Source organism: Lissotriton helveticus, chromosome 6 (assembly GCF_964261635.1).
Source record: "Lissotriton helveticus chromosome 6, aLisHel1.1, whole genome shotgun sequence".
NCBI classification, from domain to species: domain Eukaryota; kingdom Metazoa; phylum Chordata; class Amphibia; order Caudata; family Salamandridae; genus Lissotriton; species Lissotriton helveticus.
This window is the reverse complement of record NC_136067.1, coordinates 992,797,664-992,822,244: the sequence shown is the minus strand read 5'-3', so window position 1 is coordinate 992,822,244 and position 24,581 is coordinate 992,797,664. Positions and strand designations below refer to the sequence as shown.

Here is a 24,581-nt window from a genome sequence, read left to right as displayed (position 1 = left end):
CAGCTTGGGATCGGTGGCACACCTCGCTCTCAAGGCTGGAAACGGCTCGATCACAGCACCGGAGCAGGCAGCAACATATCACTGAGGACGCCCGCTATTTTCACGGGTCTCCCCAGTCAGTGGCAGGATAAATTCCCGGATTACGGGCGGTGGGTCTGGGAGCCTCGTTAGGCTGCCACCATCTCTGTCGGCTGCTAGCCACGCCCCTCTCGTTAATGTTCCAAAACATAAAGGCCCAGTAGTTACATAGGACTGGACAAATGGCAAAGACATGAACTGCATTGCCCCCTCCGCCCAACATCGAAAACAATGATCATCCCATCTAAGCTTCATAACCCATAAATGTTGGGGAGTATAATAAAAATCATTAATGCATTTGATTTGGTGGACCTTAGTTTGTGAGACATTTAGGATGCACTGTGCAAGAAGATTACTGAGCCTCATAGCATCAGCTGGAACTACTGAGCCCAGGTACCTACTTCAGTTATTTGCCCTAAGGTCTAATTCAGCCAAAAAGATTAACTTATAGGACAAACTAATGTTCCCTTTCTCAGGAGCTCTCATTAAAAATATCTAACAATTTGCTTTGGGAGCAGTCGATCTCATCTTTGTTAATCCCAACTATGAAATGTCGGATAAATTAGGGTTAAATACTAAATGTGTGTATCGATTAGAAAGGGTGAACTTTTTTTAGAGGACTCCAGATTAGATGAAACACCTTTAAAGACCTAAACCAGTCCTTTTAAAGTAGAGCATGTCAATCATGCCGACAGCTGGGGCAATGGAGTCCTCCAGAGGTACGATATTTACAAACATGCGACCCTGCATCCATGATCCTCTGCTCATAACCAAATGCCTCAATCGTATTTTAAAAAGCCACGGAAAGAAAGAGAGGAATGTATTGAAAAAAATACAACTACCTGGGGAGGATAATCATTTTAATAAGATCACACCTCCCAGAAAGGCTGAGATGTATACATTTCAACTTATTACAGGCACTAGCTGACTCTTGGTAGGGTTTCCCATAATCAATAGGTTTTTTCTCACAGATTCTATAAAGGCAGGACAAATTGACCCTGTCAAAGGCCTTCTCAAAATCCAGCAAAAAAGGGACTATCAGCAGTTTAGAGTGTACTGCAAACTCCATTAAGGTGAATGATAGTCTAGGGTTGTCTTTTGCATGTCAGTTCTTCTTAAATCCACATTGATGTGGGAAAATCAACCTAGGTCAAATTGTGTGTAATCTGGATGCAAGAATAGATGTAAATATCTTGAAATCTGTGATAAAAAGGTCAATAGGTCTGTATGAGGAGCAAGGTAATTGGTCCCTTTGAGACTTTCATAAGAGTGTGAGTTGCTGTCTGCTAGAGGATTGGCATAAGTCTTACAAAAGGAGACCAGGAAACCATCAGGACCCGTGCTATCTGACCTGGAAGTCGCTTTATGGCTTTGAGTACTTCTTCACTTGTTATGTCCTCTTCTAGAGCAGAGCAATGGTTTCTCTCTAATGAACATGTGAAGAGTTTGAGTGTTGTTCTGAGTTTCTTATTGAAGGCTGAGTTCAGTAAATGGGGTGCTATAAAAATCAGTGCATGTTTACAAGATGTCTTGTATTTCATTGTGGGTTATGCCCATGGGATGAAATTCATTGTCCGTACCTGCTTTCGTTTATGTATGTCAGAACAACTTTCAAAAGTTCCATGGGGCAAGCAGGAGTTACTGGGCCCAACAGTTGGGGCTGAGGCCTTTTACTCCTGATGTCCTGGGGCCCAATCTCCTATGGATTCTGAGCAACTGGGCTAAGTACCCCTTCAGCACCCCTTCAGCAATAGCATGGTCTGAGCTGTCCAGGGCTCCCTCTAGGGTGGGGGGCGGTAGAAACAGGGGGTGAATACAGGCTCACATCTCAGAATACACACAGCAGCTGCATCAAAATTGTTCTCCAATCCAATACTCAATTTTATGAAAACAATATCTATTGTATTTTTATCGGCAACAACACAAAGGTAAATACAACATTCACACACAACTATACAGTCCCCTTAGTGTCAGGGCTCTGGTGTTTCATTGATAGTTCCATGTGTCCCATTCCCTCCCGCTCTTATTTACCCCATTCACTGTAGGCAATATCCATGGTAAGCCCCACTAGCAGTCTGGGTCTCAAGAGTCCATTCTGACTCTAAAGTAAAGTTTACAGTGTTCCAGTGCTGCAGCGCTATCTAGGAAGCAAATTCCCCTTGGGGCCAACTGGCCTAAAATCAGTCATACCCGCACCTGCCAGATTGGAGTGACTGGAGTTCCTGAGATGCGCCCCTCCTGCGGGTGGTGGAGTGACAGCAGCTGATTAAGGTGAGGTTGCTGCATGCAACCCAAGTGGGCTGCACTCAGTGTTCATAGAGTTCCTCACACGCTGTCGCGCCACCATTGTGACTAGAGGTTCTTTGTGGTTTCTCCGAGCAGGGTAAGTCTCTGATACATCCCACAGTTGGGGTAGGAGGTGCTGTGAAGATCCTGGTGCAAATCCTTCATCTCAGTGCAGGTACGGAAGGGTCCTCACAACGACCTCACTACTCCAGTGACAACTCAAACCAGGTCATACATCTTGCTTGTCCCGGTGACCACTCTGGCATATGGGGTCACCTTAGCCTCACTGTACACAGGCTCCAACACGATCAACATAACAAAGTCCTTGTGGTGGCCCCTAGTGAAGTGCGAGGTCAAGGCTCACCACCACTCATGGGCTATGGCCCTCAGAGCATGGCAGTCTTCTCACAATGGGCCCTCTGACATATGGGGTTGCAGGCTCCTTACTGGGTATGGGCTCCAGCATGATTGGTGCTGCGATGTACACGGCTCACTTCACATCAGCTCACCTCTGGCTTAGGAGGGTTGACGACTTCATCCTGCACACAGGCAACAACCTTATCTGTGCAGCAGCCATCTCCTCACAACTGTCAAGGGGAGTCTACATGACAGGCTTTCATTGAACCTCACTCCGTTCAACACTCTCCTCTTCCACACAGGGCACACTAGCCTTGGCTAGTAGGCAGGTGATAGTGCACAAGGCTCTAGGGCAGGTGATCTTGGATTCCCTGGGTCATGTTCCCTTACCGAGCAGGGAGAGTAGCAGTCCTTGAACCCCAGCCTGGTCAAGGGCAAAAGTCTAGCAGAACTTCCTTTCTAACCCTGGGCGCAGTACTACGCTACGCTCGCGGTGCGTGCGTAGTTTGTGGTACTACGCACTACGTGGATTGCACGTAGCACAGTGCAAAAACACGTAGTGTAGCTGGCGTTTTTTGCTTGCTCGTGGTCCTCAACGTCAAGTTGGCGACCCCTAGCGAGCAAACTCAACATCTCGGCAAGACTTTTTCCTCGTTCGCGATCAGCAACATCAAGTTGCCGTTCGCGAGCGAGAAAATAAACCTCCCGGCGAGATTCTCAACGCAGGAAAGGCCAGGTTTCTCATTGCGAGTGGTTGCGTATGCTCGCGACCGCTCGCGATGAGAAACTACCAGTCCGCGTTGAGACAGCTGCCGTTCAAGTACAAATCTACTCGAGCGGCAGAAAATGACCTCTTGCACTGTGCAAGATGCCGTTTGCAATGATTGCACAGTGCGAACAAGCATCCAGTCTGTTACAGCAGGAGCCAACTCCAAGTCTGATAGCCCCACCACACAGGCCATGGGAATGACTAGAGTTCATGCTTGGATGTCAGCCATTGTGATATGTTAATCAAAAGGTTAGACAAGGGCAACTGCCCTACTCTTTATGATTCTCTTATCAGCCCGTCTCCTTCCTGAGATGTGCCCAGGGGCCAGGCCCTTTCTTTGTGACCTCTCTCTAAATCAAAAGGCACCCTTTAAAATGTATGGGACAAGCCTGGGTCTTCCTCCTCAGTGTGTCTCACTCAGCTTACAGGAATGCAGCAATACACAAATCTGTCTAGGGGGATTCCTCTACCTCATCGTCTCATGTTTGACCATGCAGGCCTGGTTCTCCCATAATGGAACCCACAGGCTGCCATGTATTGCACCATTCACAGGAACGCATACACTCAACATATGTATTTACCATACACGCACTGCACAGTACTGTATACTTCATGAACTGTACCACTTGCAGGCACACATACATCCAGTACATGCATTCAACATGCATGCACTGCATAGATACACCCAGCACATGCACTGGAGAGCGCTGCTTTATCCCTGTTTGCACGCTTCCCAGACAAACATACACCCATAGCAGATAAAACACACTGCCTCCAAATCTTACTTCTTTTGCTTCCCTAGTTGTTCCAATAGAGAGGCGTGGGACTCGAGCTCTCGCCATATTACAGCTTTTGCTGCATCCCAGATGGTGTTCCAACTAACCTCACTAAACCAAGATCAACCATGTCTAGTAGGAGAGGTTAGCCTGCACTTAGCATTGAGACTCGTCGCCACACACCAGAGGTGATCTTCTCAAATTTAGGCATAAAGAAAATGCTATTTAGCAAAGCACTACCACCAATTAAAGAGGGGGAAAGAAATCCTTCTCACTTAGATGAGCAGTGCCTAATTTGTGCCGCTGTTGTAGGTGGCACCAACACTTGTTTTTGAGGACTTGAGCTTGTTTTTGATCCTCAGACTTTTATCGAGAGCAATAGAAGAGAGAAAGGAGGGGGAGGAACTTAGGGAAAGAGTGGCAATGGGAGTAAACCAGGAATTGAATTAACCTCAGTTAACCAGACTCATTAGTGGTCCAAGCTGGCTGGTTCCATGACAGCTTTTCAGGAAATCCAGCTAAGATAAATGTACATGCATTGACTCTAAAGACCTCCACTCATGAAGGTCGAAATGCCATCGACTTGCACAAGTTAAACTTGGACTTTGAACTATGACATGATTTTATAAATTTTTCCATAAATGTATGGACCCATGCATAGTTTCATTTTGAATTATTGTCCAATATGCTGTAGCGTTCTTTATTTTCATCATTTGGGCTGTTTTGATATTTCTTCATGAGCACTTACTTTAGTACACAACATTAAAACATGGTTGATGCTGCATTTTGATGTGTGAAGTCAAACTTGTATGTCTTTGCTGACAATATAATTGCATTGTCAATTGTCATTGTTTAATGTTTGCATTGTATTTAATTTACTTCTTAAATCTCATCCCCTCATTGACTCCGGTTGAAACAATGCCATATGTTATTACATTTACCCAAGTCTCTACTGGGACTACAGGTGTCTCCTGTGGTTGTTACTACATATGAATCTAAAAGTCTGAGGGAGCGGCTGGGCCAAATGGCATACCTAACGCAATCTTCAGGAACAATCCAGAGTTGTGGTCGGAAATGCTAACCCCGGTCTTCAATGAGATTTTCTGCACATTCTAACATCCCAGTTTCCTGGAAGGGGACTGTTATCCACCCCATATACAAAAAGGGAGATCACGGCAAGCCAGGGAACTATAGACTAATCTCTTTGATTGATGTAGAAGCAAAACTATATGCCTCGTGCCTACTGAACCAACTGCAAGGTTGGATGGAGGAAAATAACATCATCCCGAAATTTCAAACAGGATTCAGGCAAGGCATGGGCACCCAATCGAATCTTGCAACTCTAGCCCTCTTGACGGAACAGGCGCAAAGAAGGAAAGTCCGCCTCTTCGCCTGTTTCGTGGATATCAAATCAGCATTTGACAGAGTGAGTCGGAACCATTTATGGAGCAAACTTAAAAGATGGGGCCTACCAAATGCACTCCTCACCGCCATCATAACCCTGTATACTGACACTTGGACAAGAGTCAAGCTGGGAAATGGTTTGAGCACCACCGCAAGTATTCCTACACAAAGCGGTCTGAAGCAAGGCTGTGTTCTGGCCCCCAGCCTTTTCAATCTGTACTTATCGGACATTGCCCGACACTTCGAAAACCAACACTGCCACCCCCCGAAACTGCCAAATCAGCCAGTCGCAATCCTCCAATACGCAGACGACATAGTCTTGCTAAGCCAAACCCCTGAGGGGTTATAAAGATCAATAAATAACTTGGCATCCTACTTGGACTCGGAACAGCTAGAGATAAACAAAGCTAAAACAAAAGTTGTTCGCTTAGTTGATAATAAGAAACTAAAGTTCAAATGGATGGTTAAGGGGGCACATGTAGAAGAAAAAGGCTCTTATAAATACCTGGGGGTAATAATCGGGCAGGGTACAAGCCATAAAGAACATACACTGGCCCTTAGAGCAAAGACCCAGTCCCTGATCTACGCTTATAGATCCTTGCGCAGAAAATTGGAATGCCCAAACCATTCTCATCTGTTAAAAGTTATAGTTGCCCAAATCCAACCAAGTCTGCCTACGGCCTTGTCTCCTGGTGTGGCAAAGATTTGCATTTTCAGAATGAATTACAGTCAAAAATCTACAAATCGGTTTTTGAACTGCCAAAATGCTCCTCACCTGCCCAGGTAAGACTGGAATTTGGGTTCCAGGACCATAAATACAGGGCAATGAGCAACTTTATTAAACTCTGCCACACTCTCCGGTCAGCCGAAGCGGACACTCTGAATAGACTCTGCTGGGACGAAGTTAGGTCACAGAAGGAGCAAGAAACTGCTAACTCTTGTGGGAGTTACCTGAATACATCTCTGGCCACGTTGGAACTTCAATCAGCTTGGGACAACAAGATGGATCGAGTTTCTTTTAACAAAATTGTGAACGTCGCGAGCAAAAAAGAAATCTTTACTGGAAGATAAACTGGCACTCACAAAGGGGCGGCATGGTTGGACAGTTATTAAATCATATAGGACTTCAAAGCCACAGGCCTATTTATCTGTCCATTTTAGCTCGTACTTAAAGATGTGCTTCTTAAAGTTCAGGATGGGGGTACATGGCTCCAAGGACTTATCCCCCTCATGGGTGACAGGTTTTGACTCAGAAGGTTGTTGCTTATGTGGATTCCAAAAAGAAACACTGACCGATTTGTTGTGTGCATGTCCAGCTATGCTAACCCAAAGGAGACAGTACCTAAAGGTGATTTTTATCAACCTGAACATCCGCTCTAGCAGACAAGCAGTGATAAGCTGGCTGGAGGGCTCGTCATGCATCCTGGCATGTGAAGGAGTCAAGTACATGAAACTCGTGAAAAGTTGCCTAGCGCAAGCAGAGATGACTAATCAAAATCATATGTAAAACATCCCCATACTCTTACTTAGGGGCACATATTTTTTATTCTTCTGCTGTAACTTGACTTTTAACACAGTTTTAGTGTGATTTTATAATAACAGTATTTTATACATTCGAAATGCATGGCAGACAGAGCACAGATGTAATATGATTGCTTGCATAATGACAATCTTAACTGCCTGTGAAGATGTTTTTATTCACTTTATGTTGGGGGAGGGTGTTTGTGATGATTTTAATTAATCAAACAATAAACATTAAACTTGGAAACTTGGAATCTAAATGGAACATCTTTACCCTGGTGGTCATCCTGAAAACCTAGCATGGATACAGCCCTTATGGACAGTACTGCTGAGGGCTAAATTTATCTGTGAAGCCACTGGCTATAGTCTGCTTTGCAACTTTTTCTCCACGTCAGACAGATGTCTTGGCAGGCACCCGATTCCTGTGAGTCGTGGAGGGGTGCCTTTAATTATGCTTTGTAAATGAAGCAGGGCCAGGGATAAGGGGGTACCTCTGCTCTCTGTAGGCTGAATTTATCACTGAAGCCACCGGCCATTGTCTGGTTTGCACCTTGAAAAATGACATTTTCTCTAGACACCTCTCCTGAGTCGCTACTTCTGGTCATGAATACCATATACCCGGATGAGGGTTTTTTAACTTACTCAGCACCTAGGTAACCTTTTTAGGTTTTTTCCCTCCAGTAGCAGGGGCAGCACTGGACCATGCAAACATTGCCCTCCCTCGCCACTGCCTCTCTTTTTGCATATACGCTGCTAAGCACGGTGGTCAAGCCAAGACATGGAACAACCTCCCTCTCCACCTCTGGCGAAGCCCCACACTGGACCAATTCAGAAAAGGCCTCAAGACCTGGCTCTTCGGATGTATGACATTACAACGCATGCTTTTACATCGCATGCCTTTACAACGCGGTTTTTACATCGCAAACCTTTACAACGCATAGCGCTTTGGGGTGCTGGATAGTGAAAAGTTTAATTTACTATTCCAACTCCAGTCCCCGTGGACACTAGGAAAGGTGTTGGATAGTAAATTAAACTTATTCCCTATCCTAGAGCGTCCCCCCCAGCGCAATGCGTTGTAATGGTTTGCGTTGTAAAAGTTGCGTCGTAAAGGCACTGCGTGGTAATAGTTGCGTTGTAAAGGATGTTTCCCGGCTCTTCGTATGACCCCAACGGAGCTGCACGCCCCCGTGCCTTGAGACACTAACGGGTGAGTAGCGTGCTTTATAAAAACTGATTGATTGAATGTGGTGGAAATTCACCAAAAAGGGGAGTTTTTTGATGATTTGGAACACTTTCCTTTAGTGTTCTCAAACCCCTCCACGAAGGCTCGAACTGGGTATGGGGCTGGTTAAAGGGCGGATCGACCTGCTGATAGTTCAACCCCACTAGCCCTATCCCAGGGCTGTCTACAGTAAGATCTGTTCCGATGTGATAGGTGGGGAACAATACAGAAAGCGGTTCCCTGATTACTGGTTCTGTAAACATGCAACTGTTATTGCTTATTTCTTGTGCGAATGTTCCTTGGCCATTGGGCCTGCCCCGCCCCGCACGGGAGATTTAAATACCTCGGAGCAGATTTACAAGCCAATTGCGCCACTTTTGCGTCACTTTTCCCATGTTAAAAATGACGCAAACGCGGCGCAAGGGGCTTGTAAATCTGCCCCTCACATATTAGAATGTTATGCCAAAACTACGTGCTGACGAGATGTGAGATATATATATATATATATGTGTAAAATATGTTTTTCGGTTTCTCTACTTGCACAATGAATCTGTGAAACAAGTAATAAGCAACTTTAAACTCTGTTGTCAAGTAACTCAGAACAACTTCCCACTTTGTATACCACAAACCTGTCAAGTCTCCCTTCCCAACCAACTGTAAATTTGTGAGGTAGCATGCATGTACCAAAAACTTAATGTGCCGAAAAGCACACTTTAAATGCACACAAATACATAGCAATATACACTTGATGCGCAATTTAAATATTCTTCATCTCCTAAAGAAAAAGCAATTTATAAAACATTATTGTGCCGCTGCAGCCAGAAAACATCAAAAGCACAAACACAGCATCAAGATTACTGACCAGATTATGGACACTGTTCCCGTCTTCAAAGTCTGCAAAGAGGCTGTTTTTCTCCAGCAGCCTGTCCGGGTATCGAACCAAACCGAGAAAAACAAACGGAGAAGAAAGCAGTGAGGGTCAGAGCTAGCAGAGTACACAGCAGCTGGCGCAGAGAAGCCCCTTGGCTCGCACTATGTTTGCCTCCTAATGCATACACCGTCGGTTCGGCATTTGTAAGCTTTGCGGGGCCGGCACACGCTTTATTCAGATGGGCTGCATACACACAAACACGCAGCAGACTGTTTCTTTCTTCTTTTTTTTCACTGGTGCCGACATTATCCCAAGGATGTTAGAACGCACGAAATGTGACAAATGAAGAGGATAACTGTATATACCTCGAGACATTGGGTGACAAAATTAAGATAATGTAGCTTTAAAAATCTGACGAAATTGGACTTTATTTCTGCAATCAACAATTTGGTCCTCCCTTCATATATACACAAGATATACAGTGGGCTTTGCATTGTAGGTGCTCCATACGATCAGTGCAGATAAAGGGGAATCATAGACCATAGGTTTAGGAGCTGTGCAGAGGATTGTATGACAATACAAAGCTTCCTTTACCACACATGCCTTTACCAGGGATATACCTATACCATGCAGGGTAAGTTTAATAAAGGTCAGTTAAACCTATATATATATATATGTACACACACACACACACATATATATATAAATATACACACACACACATATATATATATATATATATTCACTGAAAAAACCATAGGTTATAGACCATATATAGTTAGGAATTAGCATTTAAAAAACCTTATTTTACTCACACAAAACCATTGAAATTCCATATATAGTTAGTTGTACTAACTATATATCGCGCACCCGCAATCCACTGCTGATGATGTCACATATTACATCATTCATGACATGGTCAGTGACATCACTGATGACATCACTGATGACATCTCAAATGACATCACTGATGACATCACTGATGACATCTCATTTGACATTACTCATGACATCATTCATGTGATGATACGATGAACCTCTTCAGACTCTAATATAACCTTAGATACACTCAGTGTAAACAGACACTCACAGACTGTCACTCATCCATGGAGTTACTCACACACCTAATCAGTCTTGCAAAGAATCAATCACACCTCCATTTCCTCAACTATATAGTTAAACACACCTTACTTATTGAAACATATAATAACACATATTTACTCTGTTATACAATCCCTGATACAAGTTCACAATAATCCATACAGCCACTCAGACATTCACTGGCTCTAATGCACAGTTATTTATATATGTCAACTACCACATGTGCTGTGTTTTACATATGTACTTACTTTGACATGTAGCACTGAGATATCCATTCACTCACCAATACACTCATGCACACAGTAAACCGCCCATACAGCTGTTTCCACATGCACTTTTGAACCCATACATCTAGTGAATCAACTGCTCACACATCTATGCACAGAGTCATACACCTCCCAGACACCCACACACACACTCAGTCTCCCATACAAATACTTGGCCAACTAATCAATAACCCATATAGTTAGTCATATAGCTAATGATCAACAATTGCATCAGATTACAAAACAACAGACACAATGGTGCACAATTTAAAACAGTTTAGTCACTAACCCATGCACTCAGTGAGACACATTTAATCACTCACTTATACAGTCAGTCATGCACCTACTAAATACATCATCCAGACACTTATACATCCACTCATTCTTCAATATATAAGACATATTTTAACTTTACAGAAACATACAGTCACTGGATGTTATCATCAGTGATGTCATCAGTGATGTCATCAGTGATGTCATCAGTGATGTCATTTGAGATGTCATCAGTGATGTCATCAGTGATGTCACTGACCATGTCATGAATGATGTAATATGTGACATCATCAGCAGTGGATTGCGGGTGCGCTATACATAGTTAGTACAACTAACTATATATGGAATTTCAATGGTTTTGTGTGAGTAAAATAAGGTTTTTTAAATGCTAATTCCTAACTATATATGGTCTATAACCTATGGTTTTTTCAGTGAATTTTCAAGGTTTTGTAAATGCTAATTCCTAACTATATATGGTCTATAACCTATGGTATTTTCAGTGAATTTCATTGGTTTTTTAAAAGCTAATATCTGTAGCTGTAAAATGTATTCTTCTTTAAATCCAAACATATATTTTATATGTTTATTAATAATTTTTTTTTTAATACTTTTTTTTTGTAAGCTCCCGGGGCGCGGACAGGTGAACGCACGGGGAAGCGCAATCTTGCGGCGCGCCCCGGGGCGCGTACTAATACACGTCCCGGAAGCGCTATTGCCGCGAACGAAAACCACATCGTGACGTATCGCGTAGCCGCCATGCCTTGCGTCATAAGACACGTATCGCGTAGCCGCGAGATGCGTCTTATGACGCACCGCGGAAGCGCACCCGGAAGCGCATACGATCGCGCAACGTAAGCGCCCCGATGCGCTTACGATACACGCCCGGGTCGCGCCCCGGGGCGCGTAGCGTAAGCGCGTCAAACCATGTGACTTTAAAATAACACTTTTCATTGGTTCAGAACTTTTTTTTTTTTCAAATTGTGTGAAACCCACCCATTTCTCTCACTATTGCTTTGTACTTGGAGAGAGCAAGAGCTGTTCTGTCTACTCTATCTCCTACTTTTCTAATCTCCAGCAATGGCTGCAAGAGAGTCATCCAGCAGTGATTCAGATGGATTTTTAGATGAGGACCCTCCTCAGCAAAAGAAAAAAAACCATTTCATCTGGAAATTTTACGACATCCCTGAAGGACAGAAAAAAGTCAACGCTCCCAAAGTAACCTGCAAAATATGTGGGAGTAGTTTATCCAGAGGCAATCCTCTGAAAAAATATAGTTTTGGGAATGCTAATTTGATCAGGCATGTAAAAAGAAGACACCCTAACAACTTTGCCAGGGAGAGTGTCAGAGAGCTGGCACGGAATGTACCAACAGATGGCGGCAGCACCTCCACTGGTGGAGCAACACCTTCGGGACCACCCCGTGGAAGAATGGTCCCTAACATTCAGCCGGTGTTTGCAGGCATCAAATTTTTGTGCACGGAGTGTGACGAACTGCTCTGCTATGGGGAGCAGAGTGTTGAACTCATTGCCCTAAAGAAACAGCAACACCGCTGCTCTGCCAGTCCCTAAATTTTCAATTTTTTTTGCTCCTGTTGAGCAGTTTTGGAATCCCTGTTTTTGTTTTTCCCTTGACAAAAATCCCAAAAAAATATAAAATTGTTTTAAAAAGTCTAAAAAAAATATAAAACAACAAAAACAAAAAAAATATATAAAACAACAAAATCAAAACAAAAGTTCTTTTCAGAACTACCTCCAATTTATAAAAAGAACTTTTTTTTTTTTTAAAAAGTCTGTCATTTTTAATCTCCATGGTACGCTCCCCCGTAAGCTCCCCGGTGCGCGTACCGGGCGCTCCCCCCCGCGAAAATCGAATTTAAAAAAAAAAAAATTTCACCCGCGGGAGCCTTTTATGGCCCCCACATCAAAAGTAGGGGGTCAGGGGGGTGTACCCTGCCCCCTTTTGCTCATTTCCCCCCTTTGATTCTTGCCACCTCTTGTGTCTCAATCCCACCGAGACACAAGATGGCGGCCGCTGCGGACTGTTTCGAATGTTCACAGACACCAGAGAACCAATCAGCTTGCCGTGCGCAAGTCGCGTGGCGCGCCTGAAGCGCTCCCCGGTACGCGTACCAGGGCACGGCTCTAGATATATATCTTTTTTTAAACCTAATTTACTCAAAATTCACAGGACTACATATCTTGAGACCTAGCAAAGGCACATCGGGCAAACAATATCTACAATTTTGCCAAGTTTCGTGGAAATCCATTCAGCCGTTCGGGCTAAAAGTGAGGCCAACCGCCCTATGGAAAACTCAATGTTAAAAACACGTTTTGGAACCCCCCTTTTTTCTCGGCCCCCCCCTTGACGAAACCCCCCCAAATTTTCAGGGGCTGCTCAGAAACAAAATGTTACATTTTCCTGAAAATTTCAGCCAATTCCGTCCACAAACGGCAAAGTTATTAGACATAGAATTTTCAAAAATCCCATAGAGAAAAAATCCTAACTATATATATATATACCTACTGGCGACCGCCAGTAGGTAATATATATATATATATATATATATATATATATATATATATATATATATATATATTTATTTATATATATATTACCTACTGATGGTCGTCAAGTAGGTATAGTTAGGACCTAGTTTCCATAGGAAAATCGCAACATTCTTTGTTGATATCAGCTCCTATATTGAAAGTTTCGGGGTGATTCGCCAAGGTGGGCCAAGAAAAAAGGGGGGTCCCAAAACGTGTTTTCTCCATGTTAATTTCCATATGAAACTTTAGATAAGGCTACAGGTCGAACGGGTGAACGGAATTACCCCAAATTTGTCAGGGAGAAGGGTCTTGGTCTAGAAAGCACGCTTTTGTTCATTTGGTGTAAATCCGTTCAGTAGTTTTTGAGAAATGTCGAAATTTACAGATACCGATATTTGGGAATTCTGCCACCTGATTGGCTGAGGCGTTACAAGCACAAGCTTGCTGCTGATTGGCTGTGAGCGGTGCAAGCGGTTGCAATTAGAAAGTGTTGGCCGCTATTTTGTGATTCCGTTGAAGCGAGTAAGGGGAAAAAGGGCATAAAAAAGTGGGAAAGAGGAGGTTAGGAGCGCTGTGAGGTCTGTAGGGTGGTTAGGGTGTGCTATAGAGGGAGTGTGAAGCGAAGTATTTACCCTTACCGGTGTGAAAGTGCTGTTTTGCCCACTGTGAGATGGTGCTGAGGTGAGGTGCCGGTACACTTCGGGATGAAAGCATGCGTGAAAACCGTGGGCTGAGTGCTGTAAACTGATGTGCTTTGGGAGCTGTAGCATACTGGCCGAAGCAAAGTATTTACCCCTACCGGTGTGAAAGTGCTGTTTTGCCCACTGTGAGATGGTGCTGAGGTGAGGTGCTGGTACACTCTGGGATGAAAGCATGCGTGTAAACCGTGGGCTGAGTGCTGTAAACTGATGTGCTCTGGGCGCTGTAGCATACTGGCTGAAGCAAAGTATTTACCCCAACCGGTGTGAAAGTGGTGTTTTGCCCTCTGTGAGATGGTGCGGAGGTGAGGGGCCGGTGAACTCGGCGATGAAAGCTTGTGCCTAAACTGTGAGCTGAGTGCTCTGTAGCATCCTGGCAGAAGCAAAGTATTTACTCTTACCGGTGTGAAAGTGCTGTTTTGCCTAGAGTGAGATGGTGTTGAGGTGAGGTATCGGTAAAGTCGGGGTGCTTAAACTGTGAGCTGAGTGCTGTAAACTAATGCGCTGTGGGCGCTGTAGCATACTGGCCGAAGTGAAGTATTTACTCCTACTGGTGTGAAAGTGCCGTTTTGCTCACTGTGAGATGGTGGTGAGGTGAGGGGCCGGTACACCTGGGGATGAAAGTGTATCCCTAAACTCTGAGCTGAGTGGTCTGTAGCATACTGGCCAAAACAAAGTATTTACTCCTACTGGTGTGAAAGTGCTGTTTTGCCCACAGTGAGATGGTGGTGAAGTGAGGTGCTGGTACACCTGGGGATGAAAGTGTATGCCTAAACTGAGAGCTGAGTGGTCTGTAGCATACTGGCATAACCGAAGTATTTACCCTACCAGTGTGAAAGTGCTGTTTTGTCTAGAGTGAGATGGTGCAGAGGTGAGGTACCGCTAAACTCGGGGATGAAACCGGGCGCCTAAACTGTGAGCTGAGTGCTGTAAACTGATGTGCTCTGGGCGGTGTAGCATACTGGCTGTTGTAGCATATGTGTGCAGGTGGTGTTAGTATGCGTTTAGAGTATAGCAGGAGTGGAAAGCAACGTACTCACTGGTACCGGTCTGAAGACTCGGGGATGAAACTGTGAGTGTAAGTCGTGAATTTACTGCTGTAAAGTGATGTGCTGTGGGAGCTGTAGGATACTAGCCGCTGTAGCATACCTGTGTAAGTAGTATTAGTGTGCGTTTATACTATACAGGGAGTGGGAAGCAAACTAATTTCCCCTACCGGTCCTCAGACTCAAATGAAGTGTTTTAGGAAGCAGGAATAAAGAAATAATCTTGAAGAATATAATGCAGAATGTTGCAATGCCACAGAAGAAAAATGGTGAAATGAGGTGTGTCTAAGAAAGTGGCTGTGTGTAATAAAGGCATGGAGTTTGAAAATGATATAGAAGGTGTTTTTATTGAAGTACCATAATTGGACCCACTGGTGCAAGAACTACGGCATCCAGTGATCCAAAGTAGAACCACTTCTGCTGTATTCAAACGTAAGCTCCTGCATCAGTGAATTGCATATTACATGTTACAATTGCATGTGACATAAGCAATAGCTATTACACTTGAATGACTCTACATTCTATAAGGAAAATAACGGTAGGATTCGATTACCACTTGTATGCTTTAAGAAAAGAAAGAAATAAAAAAGAAATTGCAAACGTGCAATCATCAAACTTTTTATGTACCTTGGCAGTGCTTTTTTGTAACAGAAAATTATCAACAGTAGAATAGTTAGCAATCTGTTGTACAGTAGATTCAATGTAGTGAGTGTCAGAATTGGTACTAGTGCTACTCACATTGGAACTTTGAGGATGAATACAAACATTGCGCTTCTGAGAAGCACATTCGGTACCTTTGTAGTCAAACCATACATTATTGTCTTCAGCGGTTTAAAAAAAACATTCTTGTGTAGAGAGCTAAGACGTTGAGCTGAGACAAACTCCAACCGCTTCTGCTGTAGTCAAATTGAAGCTCCTGCATCAGTGAATTGCGGAAAACATCCTTTACAATGCAACTTTTACAACGCAGTGCCTTTACGACGCAACTATTACAACGAAAACCATTACAACGATTGTGCTGGGGGGCGCTCTAGGATAGGGAATAGATTTAATTTACTATCCAACACCTTCCCTAGTGTTCACGGGGACTGGAGTTGGAATAGTAAATTAAACTATTCACTATCCAGCACCCCTAAGCACTATGCGTTGTAATGGTTTGCGTTGTAAAAGTTGCGTCGTAAAGGCATGCGTGGTAAAAGCATGCGTTGTAACGACGTACATCCGTGAATTGCACATTATATGTTACAGTTCTATGTGACCTACACAATAGCTATTAGACATGAATGAATAAATTGTATACAAAAAATAAAGGTAGTTTACGATAACCACACTGTGCCAACCAGTTCCTAAACAAAGTCGTCTTTTTTCATTTTTATTGTGAGGTTCTGAGCAGAGGTTGACTTTGAGTACATTTGTGTGAAAGGGATATATGAATAACAGGGAGGCAGAGGCGTATGCACAAAGAATAGACGTGGTTTCTAAATGGGTGTCGGATTTAGGCTAATTTAGGAAGTAAATAGCGTATTTGCATAGGCCATACATCACCGATCCCTGGTTAAAGTGGAGACGTAAGGGGCAATAATGAAGAACGAGTTCAAATGTCTGAGTATACTTAGAAAGTTGTTGTATGAACGTAGTAGCGTTGAAGTGTATTATAAAAAATTTAAAGGAAAAAGTCAAAAAAAAGATGGAAAAAATCCATTCAAGAATAGCATGAGTTTCTTAGAAGTCTTGGAGATTCCAGTCCAGAAGTTCTTCAGCGGCTTGAGATGCATAATGTTCCAAGAGGCTGTTGTTGCCATCGTCTGAGAAAAGTGAAGCGATCCAATTCATATCCTCGAAGGGAGAGTAATGTTCCTCAAATGTTGGAGCGGCAATTAGAATTGGCAGGCAATCTGCGATGCTGTGAAAAGTCGCACGTTGCAGATCTTTCGTGGCTGCGCAGAAATCCTATTCAGCTGCGATTCCTTTTTGCATTGGATTCACCATTGCTCCACTGCCAGAACAATCACGTTCATGGTTTTCAAGATAATGCCTTACCTGCTGGATATCGGGAGCGATTGTTGGGATGTTAGCAAGGCATACATCCATTCACCAATCAAATGGGCAAGTTTTGCAATCAAATGATGGTTGTATGCATATTGCATAAGTGTAGATAAATGTTATGTTGTAGCTAGCTCTGATAATAGATAGAGGCAGGTAGCCGAAAAGTTTTTCCAATTTTTTACAGTATTGATGTAGCTTGGCATAGAGGCGTATTATTATTATTATTATTATTATTATTATAGGCTTTTATAGCGCGCTCTGTTACTGTCAGACATAATTGTTACCACAGAGAGCGTAGCCATTTCTAGAAGTAGAATTAGTAGTAGGATGGCCGCAAAGAGAGCGAGAATTATGGGCACTGTTCCTGTTATTCCAGAGATGATCGAATTAATGTAGTCTGGTATTAAAAGAAGAACAGTTTGAAAGCGTGTTAGAAGGCTGTAGGAGACCGTGTTAATAAAGTGAGCCAGAACTTGAGTGTGACATATGTTGAAAATTGTGTAACAATTCACAAAGTGTAATTGGCGGTTTGTATTTAAAAGGGAGTGTATTTTACTTGATGTTCGTGGTATCTGCAGTCGATAAATTTCTCTTGCAGAAGTGAGGGAGACTTCTGTTCTGAACAAAAGCGCTTTTAGTTTGGTTTGTTTCTTGAAATCGTTTTTCAAACTAAGAATTGAAGGCCAAGTTGAAGTTTGGGAGTTAGTTTGTGAGGGTGGGAATAGACATTGCCACAGAAAGTTACTGTTTTTGAAACAGTAAGGGCATGCGGTGTATCAGCTCACATTCCATAGGAGTGCATGTTATTGAGAAGCAGATAACTGCCATTAGAAAGCTCTGTGAATGTTAGTCTGATTGTGCGAGTTGGCGTTCTTTTAAGAAAGGACGCAAGGGTGGGGGCTGTAAGCTTAGAAGCGCTGTGTAGTTGATCATTCTTGGATAGTAATGAATGACTGTCATTGTGGTCGCACTTTTCACCTGTGAGAAAAACCTCTGTATGCTCTTTAAGACAGCGATATGTAAATGGGAGAAACCACTGCTCGTGAATAAACGCGCTACCTTATATAATCACATACAACATAAAAAACAACATGTGCACCTAGCAGACAAAACAACACTACATACTGTGGCAAACCTGGCTAGCCATGTACATAAACTAAACATGGCATGGCACCTCTGCCTCACAATGCAGAATGCGGGGAGAGATGGGAGCAAAGTATGTGCGAAGGTGGTAAGTAATTATTGATTATAAAAAGCATATAATGCAAAGTCTTGAACGGATGTGCCGGACAGATTTGAGTATGCAGAGCACAGACATGTACATGTAAACATACAATGATGGTCTATTGAGTGAAGTGGACAGTGGACGCAACCAAGACAATACAGTCAGTAGGGAAGATTACGGAATGGTAGGCTAAACGTGCCTCTCCCCTCCTAAATGTTTAGGGTAGTGGGCTGGCTAGCGTACGCACGGCTAGCATAGGGGTTTGAAGAAGAGGCATGTTTCTCTGGGTGTGGTTCTCTTCCGGATTGGCGAACGTGTCTGCCAGGTCTGCGCAGCTTACACCGCCACGAGGCTGACGCCATGAGCGAAGGTGGCTGCATGAATGATGCTTTCAGCGTGCTGGTATCTAGAAATCATAATGGCCCTGCAACGCGAATATGCTCGACAGCTCACCTTTCAACACCGCCGTATGTGAAAGAGGGCTCACCACGTGCCGGCGGAAGCTCCTGGGCCGAGGTCTGCGAGCTCGGAAGGCTCCTGAGATTAACGCTGGGTACCGCAACACAGGCACACAGCGCCCAGCCTGAGGCCCAGCAGCGTGGAGTGCTCTGTATACTACTAACACAGTAGTCCAACAGGTACCAACAGTGGAACGGTGTTTTTGACACTATAGTGGGTGAAGCTAGAACTGTATCTGAGAGTGGCAATGAAGGTACTCCCTCGACTAGGTGTAAGAAACTCTAGGTCCCAACAGTGGAACGGTGTGTTAATAACACAATGGACAATGTCTGATATTACCTCTTGCTGGATTTTCACAGAACTCCCTCTGTTGAGGTGCATCAGACTCTGTGCTTCTGTAGTTAACTGCTGCACATGGTTATTGGGCTTAGTTGACAGCTATCGCTGGAATACACCGCAGTACAGCAGGTCTAAACAGTGAAACAGGGTCTTAATTCTATGGTTGAGGATGTCAGAAGTTAAAGTTTGCGATGATTTCGGTGTACCCCCTCTGATGAGGTGCAAGCAACTCTAGGTCCCAACAGTGGAACGGTGTCTTGATCCCACAATGGACGATGTTAGAACTGTATCTGAGAGTGGAGATGGAGGTACTCCCTTCGATCAGCTGCAACCAGCTGTAGGTCCCAACAGTGGAACAGTGTCTTGATCCCACAATGGATGATGTTAGAACTGCATCTGAGAGTGGAGATGAAGGTACTCCCTTCGACCAGCTACAACCAACTCTAGGTCCCAACAGTGGAACAGTGTCTTGATCCCACAATGGAGGATGTCCAAAATTACCTGCTGCTTGCTTTTCTCAGAAGTTTGTGTGTTGGGGTGCATCACACTCGTGCTTCCATAGCTAACTGCTGCACATGATTATTGGGCTTGGTTGGCAGTAGTATGTGAAGTATACTGTGGTACAGCAGGTGCGAACAGTGAAATGGGGTCTTTATACTATGATTGAGGATGTCATAAGTTAAAGTCTGTGATGATTTCTGTGTACCCTCTCTGATCAGGTGCAACCAACTCCGTGCTTTCGAATCGAACCGTATGTGGCTGTGAGGTGTTAATGACCACTGCATCTGGTCTAGACTGAGGTTCGCAGGGTTCACAATTTAGATTGAGTGGTGATCGTTTAATTACAGAATTCAGTAGTTAAGTAATTAGAACGTCTTTTGAAACATACACAATATTGATTTATTAGAACATTGGAATGTTGGGAGCTCCATTGAAAACAATGGAGTAGCTCCGTTCTTATAATGGCTTGTATAAGCCTGGACCTTCAACATTGCAAAGTTTTTTTGTTCACAGCTCTGGCTGTGAACAAATGCTTCAGGGAGCCTGAAGGGATTCCAATCCCCTTGCACTCTCTTAAGGCTTTGCTTTATTTGTTAGAACATTCTACCGTCTAGTGGCAGAATGTTCAAATAGCCTTATAACCCTTTGTAGCTGGGCTATAGTGGCTATGTTATGTTATGTTATTATGAGCTTGTAGAGCGCTATATCACCCAGGGGTATCTAAGCGCTGTCAGCGGATACACAACATCAGTTGGTACAAAAGCCAAATCACAGAGGTCCCCACGCCTCTTCAAAGAGCACCGTCTTCAGCTTTTTCCTGAACAACAGTAAGTTTATTTCCTTCCTGAGTTCCGCGGGCAGGTGGTTCCATGCCAGGGGGACAGTGCTCGAGAAGGCTCTGCCACCTTTGGATGTGAGGTTATACCAAGGGCAAAGTAGATAACATGACTCAGCCGACCGGAGGGACCTAGTGGGTAGGTACCTAGAGAGCCGATCTTTGATGTATTTAGGGGCTGAGCCGTAGATTGCCTTGTGAGCAATGCAGAGGCTTTTACATTTTATTCTTTGGGCAATGGGCAGCCAATGTAAACTGCAGAGTAGGGTCGTAGCTCGAGTGTGCCTGGGTTTATTAAAGATAAGCCTGGCCGCATCGTTCATTACGACCTGTAGTCGGGCCAGAAGGTTTTTTGGGAGGCCATAGTAAAGAGAGTTACCATAATCCAGCCGTGCCAGAATTAGGGCGGAGACCGCCAGCCTCATTGTGGAGAAGGACAACAATGAGGAGAGTTTCCGCAGCTGGCGAATCAGACTCACACAGATGCCCACCACAGATGATACCTGCTGCGTCATAGATAGTAGGGCATCAATTTTGATGCCAAGACTTTTGACTGCTGGCGCTGGTTCTGGAAGTGGCCCTAATTCAGCCGGCCAAAACTGGTCGCACCAAGGATTAGCCGCTGTAGTGATTGCCAGGACTTTAGTCTTATCTGGATTTATTTTTAGCGAGTTGTTCGACATCCAGCTGATTGTGAATTTGAGTATGTTCTGCATTCTCAAGTGAGCCTGAGCATTGTCATCAATCTGAATCAGAATCTGTGTGTCGTCTGCATAATTGTAGACTCTACAGTCCATCCTGTTCAGTGCCGCAATCAGTGGCTGAAGATAAATGTTAAAAAGCAGTGGTGACAGAGCCGAACCTTGGGGCACGCCGCAGGTCAGTTTTGCTGACTTGGAAACAAGGTCGGCAAGCTGCACTCTCTGCGACCGGTCTTCAAGGAAGGATGTCAGCCAGGCAAGGGCTGTACCCTGGATCCCCAAGTCCCTCTCCCTTGTTAAAGGCCCTTGCCTTCGGCTTGGGCCTTTAATGCTGGAGAGGGCCTTTAATAGCCAGTATAGCCTGCTACGGCGGGCTATAAGTCTATAGTATACTTGCTTGAAGAAGTTTTTTTTAGGTGAATTATAGGTTTAGTAAAATGACCAAATTCATCTTGCAAGTCGAAAGTAACAGTGAATAGTTTCGACTGTGGACAGATGAAATCCCAATTCAAATTGTTTTAATTTATTTATTGTAGAGTTTCATGTAATTTATGTTTTTGTATTTTGTAAAGAGGGAGTGAGAAAAAGTATTGATGGTTGTGTGTGTGAGTACTGCCTTCAATTAACAATGCAGACAGTAGTGTTCACAATTCAGATTGAGTCGCTATTGTAGATGATGCAGTCCTTTAAGAGAAGAGATTGCTGTAGTGTGCTCTGTCTGTACCACTTATATGCATTATTGCAGGCTCCGCACACGTTTTCTTTGCTTCGCGTATTGCAACCTGTAGAGCTCAAATCAATGCCACGTGGCTGTGGGCCCTTGCTGAACGCTCTCTCTGGCCTGTATTGCAGACTTCAGTATTCACATTTGACATTGAGTCGGTATTGTAGATGATACAATTCTGTAGTAAAAAACATTGCTCCAGTGCGCTCTGTCTGCACCACTCATACACATCATTGCAGGCTTTGCACACGTTTCTTTTGCTTCGTGTATTGCAAACTTTAGAGCTCAAGTCAATTGCATGTGGCTGTGGGCCCTTGCTGACTGCTCTCTCTGGCCTACACTGCAGATAGCAGTGTTCATAATTGAGATCGAGTTGCTATTGTAGATGGGGTAGTCTTGTAGGAAAAGACATTGCTCCAGTGAGTACTGTATGCACCACTCATACGCATCATTGCAGGCTCTGCACACGTTTTTTTTGCTTTGCGTATTGCAAACTGTAGAGCTCAAGTCAATGCCACGTGGCTGTGGGCCCTTGCTGAATGCTCTCTCTGGCTTATATTGCAGACTTCAGTGTTCACATTTGACATTAAGTCCATATTGTAGATGATGCAGTCCTGTAGGAAAAGAGTTTGCTCCAGTGCGCTCTGTCTGCACCAGTCATATGCATCATTGCAGGCTCTGCACACGTTTTTTTTGCTTCGTGTATTGCAAACTGTAGAGCTCAAGTCAATACCACGTGGCTGTGGGCCCTTGCTGAACGCTCTCTCAGGCCTATACTGTAGACTTCAGTGTTCACATTTGACATTGAGTCTGTATTGTAGATGAGGCTGTCCTGTAGGAAAAGACATTGCTCCAGTGCGCTCTGTCTGCACCACTCATACACATCATTGCAGGCTCTGCGTGCGTTGTTTTGCTACACGTATTGCAAACTGTAGAGCTGAAGTCAATGCCACATGGCTGTGAGCCCTTGCTGACCGCTCACTCATGCCTCCACTGCAGACAGCAGTGTTCACAATTGAGATTGTGTCGCTATTGTAGATGAGGTAGTCCTGTAGGAAAAGACATTTCCCTAGTGCGTACTGTCTGCACCATGCATACGTATCTTTGCAGGCTCTGCAGACGCTTTTTTGTTGCTTCCCTTACGACACACTGGGCAGTTCAAGTCACCTTATGTAGCTGTGGGTCGTTGCTGACCGCTGTCTGTGGCCAACACTGCCGACAGCAGTGTTCACAATTCAGATTGAGTCGTTATTGCAGATGATGCAGTGTTGACGGCAACAGATATTGCTCCTAGTACGGCCTGTCTACAGCACGCATTATCGCTGACTGTGCACATGCTATATGCTTTTGATGAGGCTATGTGAGTGCACTAGAACTGGTGGAGCATTTATTATATCATCTTTTTGTGCATTATTTCAGATCTATTGATTGTGTGTCAGTATACCACAAATTGGGGTTCTTTTGCGATAGAATTATTTCTGTATTATTTCACATCTACTGTCCCTACCCTACTGCAGCACAGATTATCGATTTTTTAAATATTGAATCTCTGTGTGTGATCCAATGATTACTGTTGTAGTGGATGCTAGCAGCAACCATTCCCTGAAGGCTGGTTTACAATCAGCCTACACGCATCCAGCACAGATGTCACTGGATATGTCACCCTGGTAATAAAAAGTCAAGCGCACATGCCCGTACCCACTTCCACTATCTATCTGTGTCCATGTGTTCATTATCTATGCATGATACTATCTCTGGGCTGTACTATATTACATTGTGCTGTGAACAGCGTATGCAACCATGTTAGCTCTGGTATTAGAGAACATTTTGGTAATGTACCTTTTAGGTGTATGGCTATCACAGGTGGAAGGCTACTTTACAGAGCATGACAATTGATGAAAATGATGGTTGCATGTTGTGTGTAGTGTAAGATATGTGTATATTGCAAAAAGTTTAGAACAAAGCTCTCTAAGTAGAAGAGGTGTGTCTAATGAAATGCAGTACAGATATTGACTACAATGGGTGGCGTTTTCAAACTATTACAATGGGAAATGTTATGAACTAATTAAATGGTTTTTTTTATGGTCACATGGCAATCGCGTAGCCAGTGTGCAATGAGATTGCCCCCAATGTGATTTTGAGAAAATATATTTACTATAATATAAGTTTATGACAGTTAGAAATATATAACTGTTTAAAATATTTTAATTATCGCTTGCTCTCATATACACTTTAAAGTTATTTATACAAAGAAATGCTGGAATGGCATATGCAGCGCGATATCGTACGTCTATGGTGTAACACAGAGTGTGGCTGCGTGCATTAGTCGCATTTGGAACACGCAGCGGGTGCCACCCCATATCTACATCACGAAACGCGCCGCTTCGTAGTACGTACCGGTCGCATACCACAGTAGCAGCTGGCGTGACCTCATATGTACATGTTGCTACGCGGGTCGCGGTGTCACAAACCCGTCGGATACGAAATGCGCATCATTTAAATGTGGTGGATAGGATTCGCGTGCTGATCGAGGTTG

The 24,581-nt window shown here is 43.9% G+C and overlaps 1 protein-coding gene across 2 annotated transcripts in view; it reads right to left on the bottom strand.

The window, feature by feature from the left end:
• Positions 1–24,581, bottom strand: part of LOC144761620 (uncharacterized) — an 878,183-nt gene that overhangs the window by 69,014 nt on the left and 784,588 nt on the right. For both annotated transcript variants that reach the window (XM_078646920.1, XM_078646921.1), the window contains exon 13: positions 9,276–9,336. In XM_078646920.1, the coding sequence (XP_078503046.1) occupies positions 9,276–9,336 (61 nt within the window). The remainder of the gene's footprint in view (positions 1–9,275; positions 9,337–24,581) is intronic.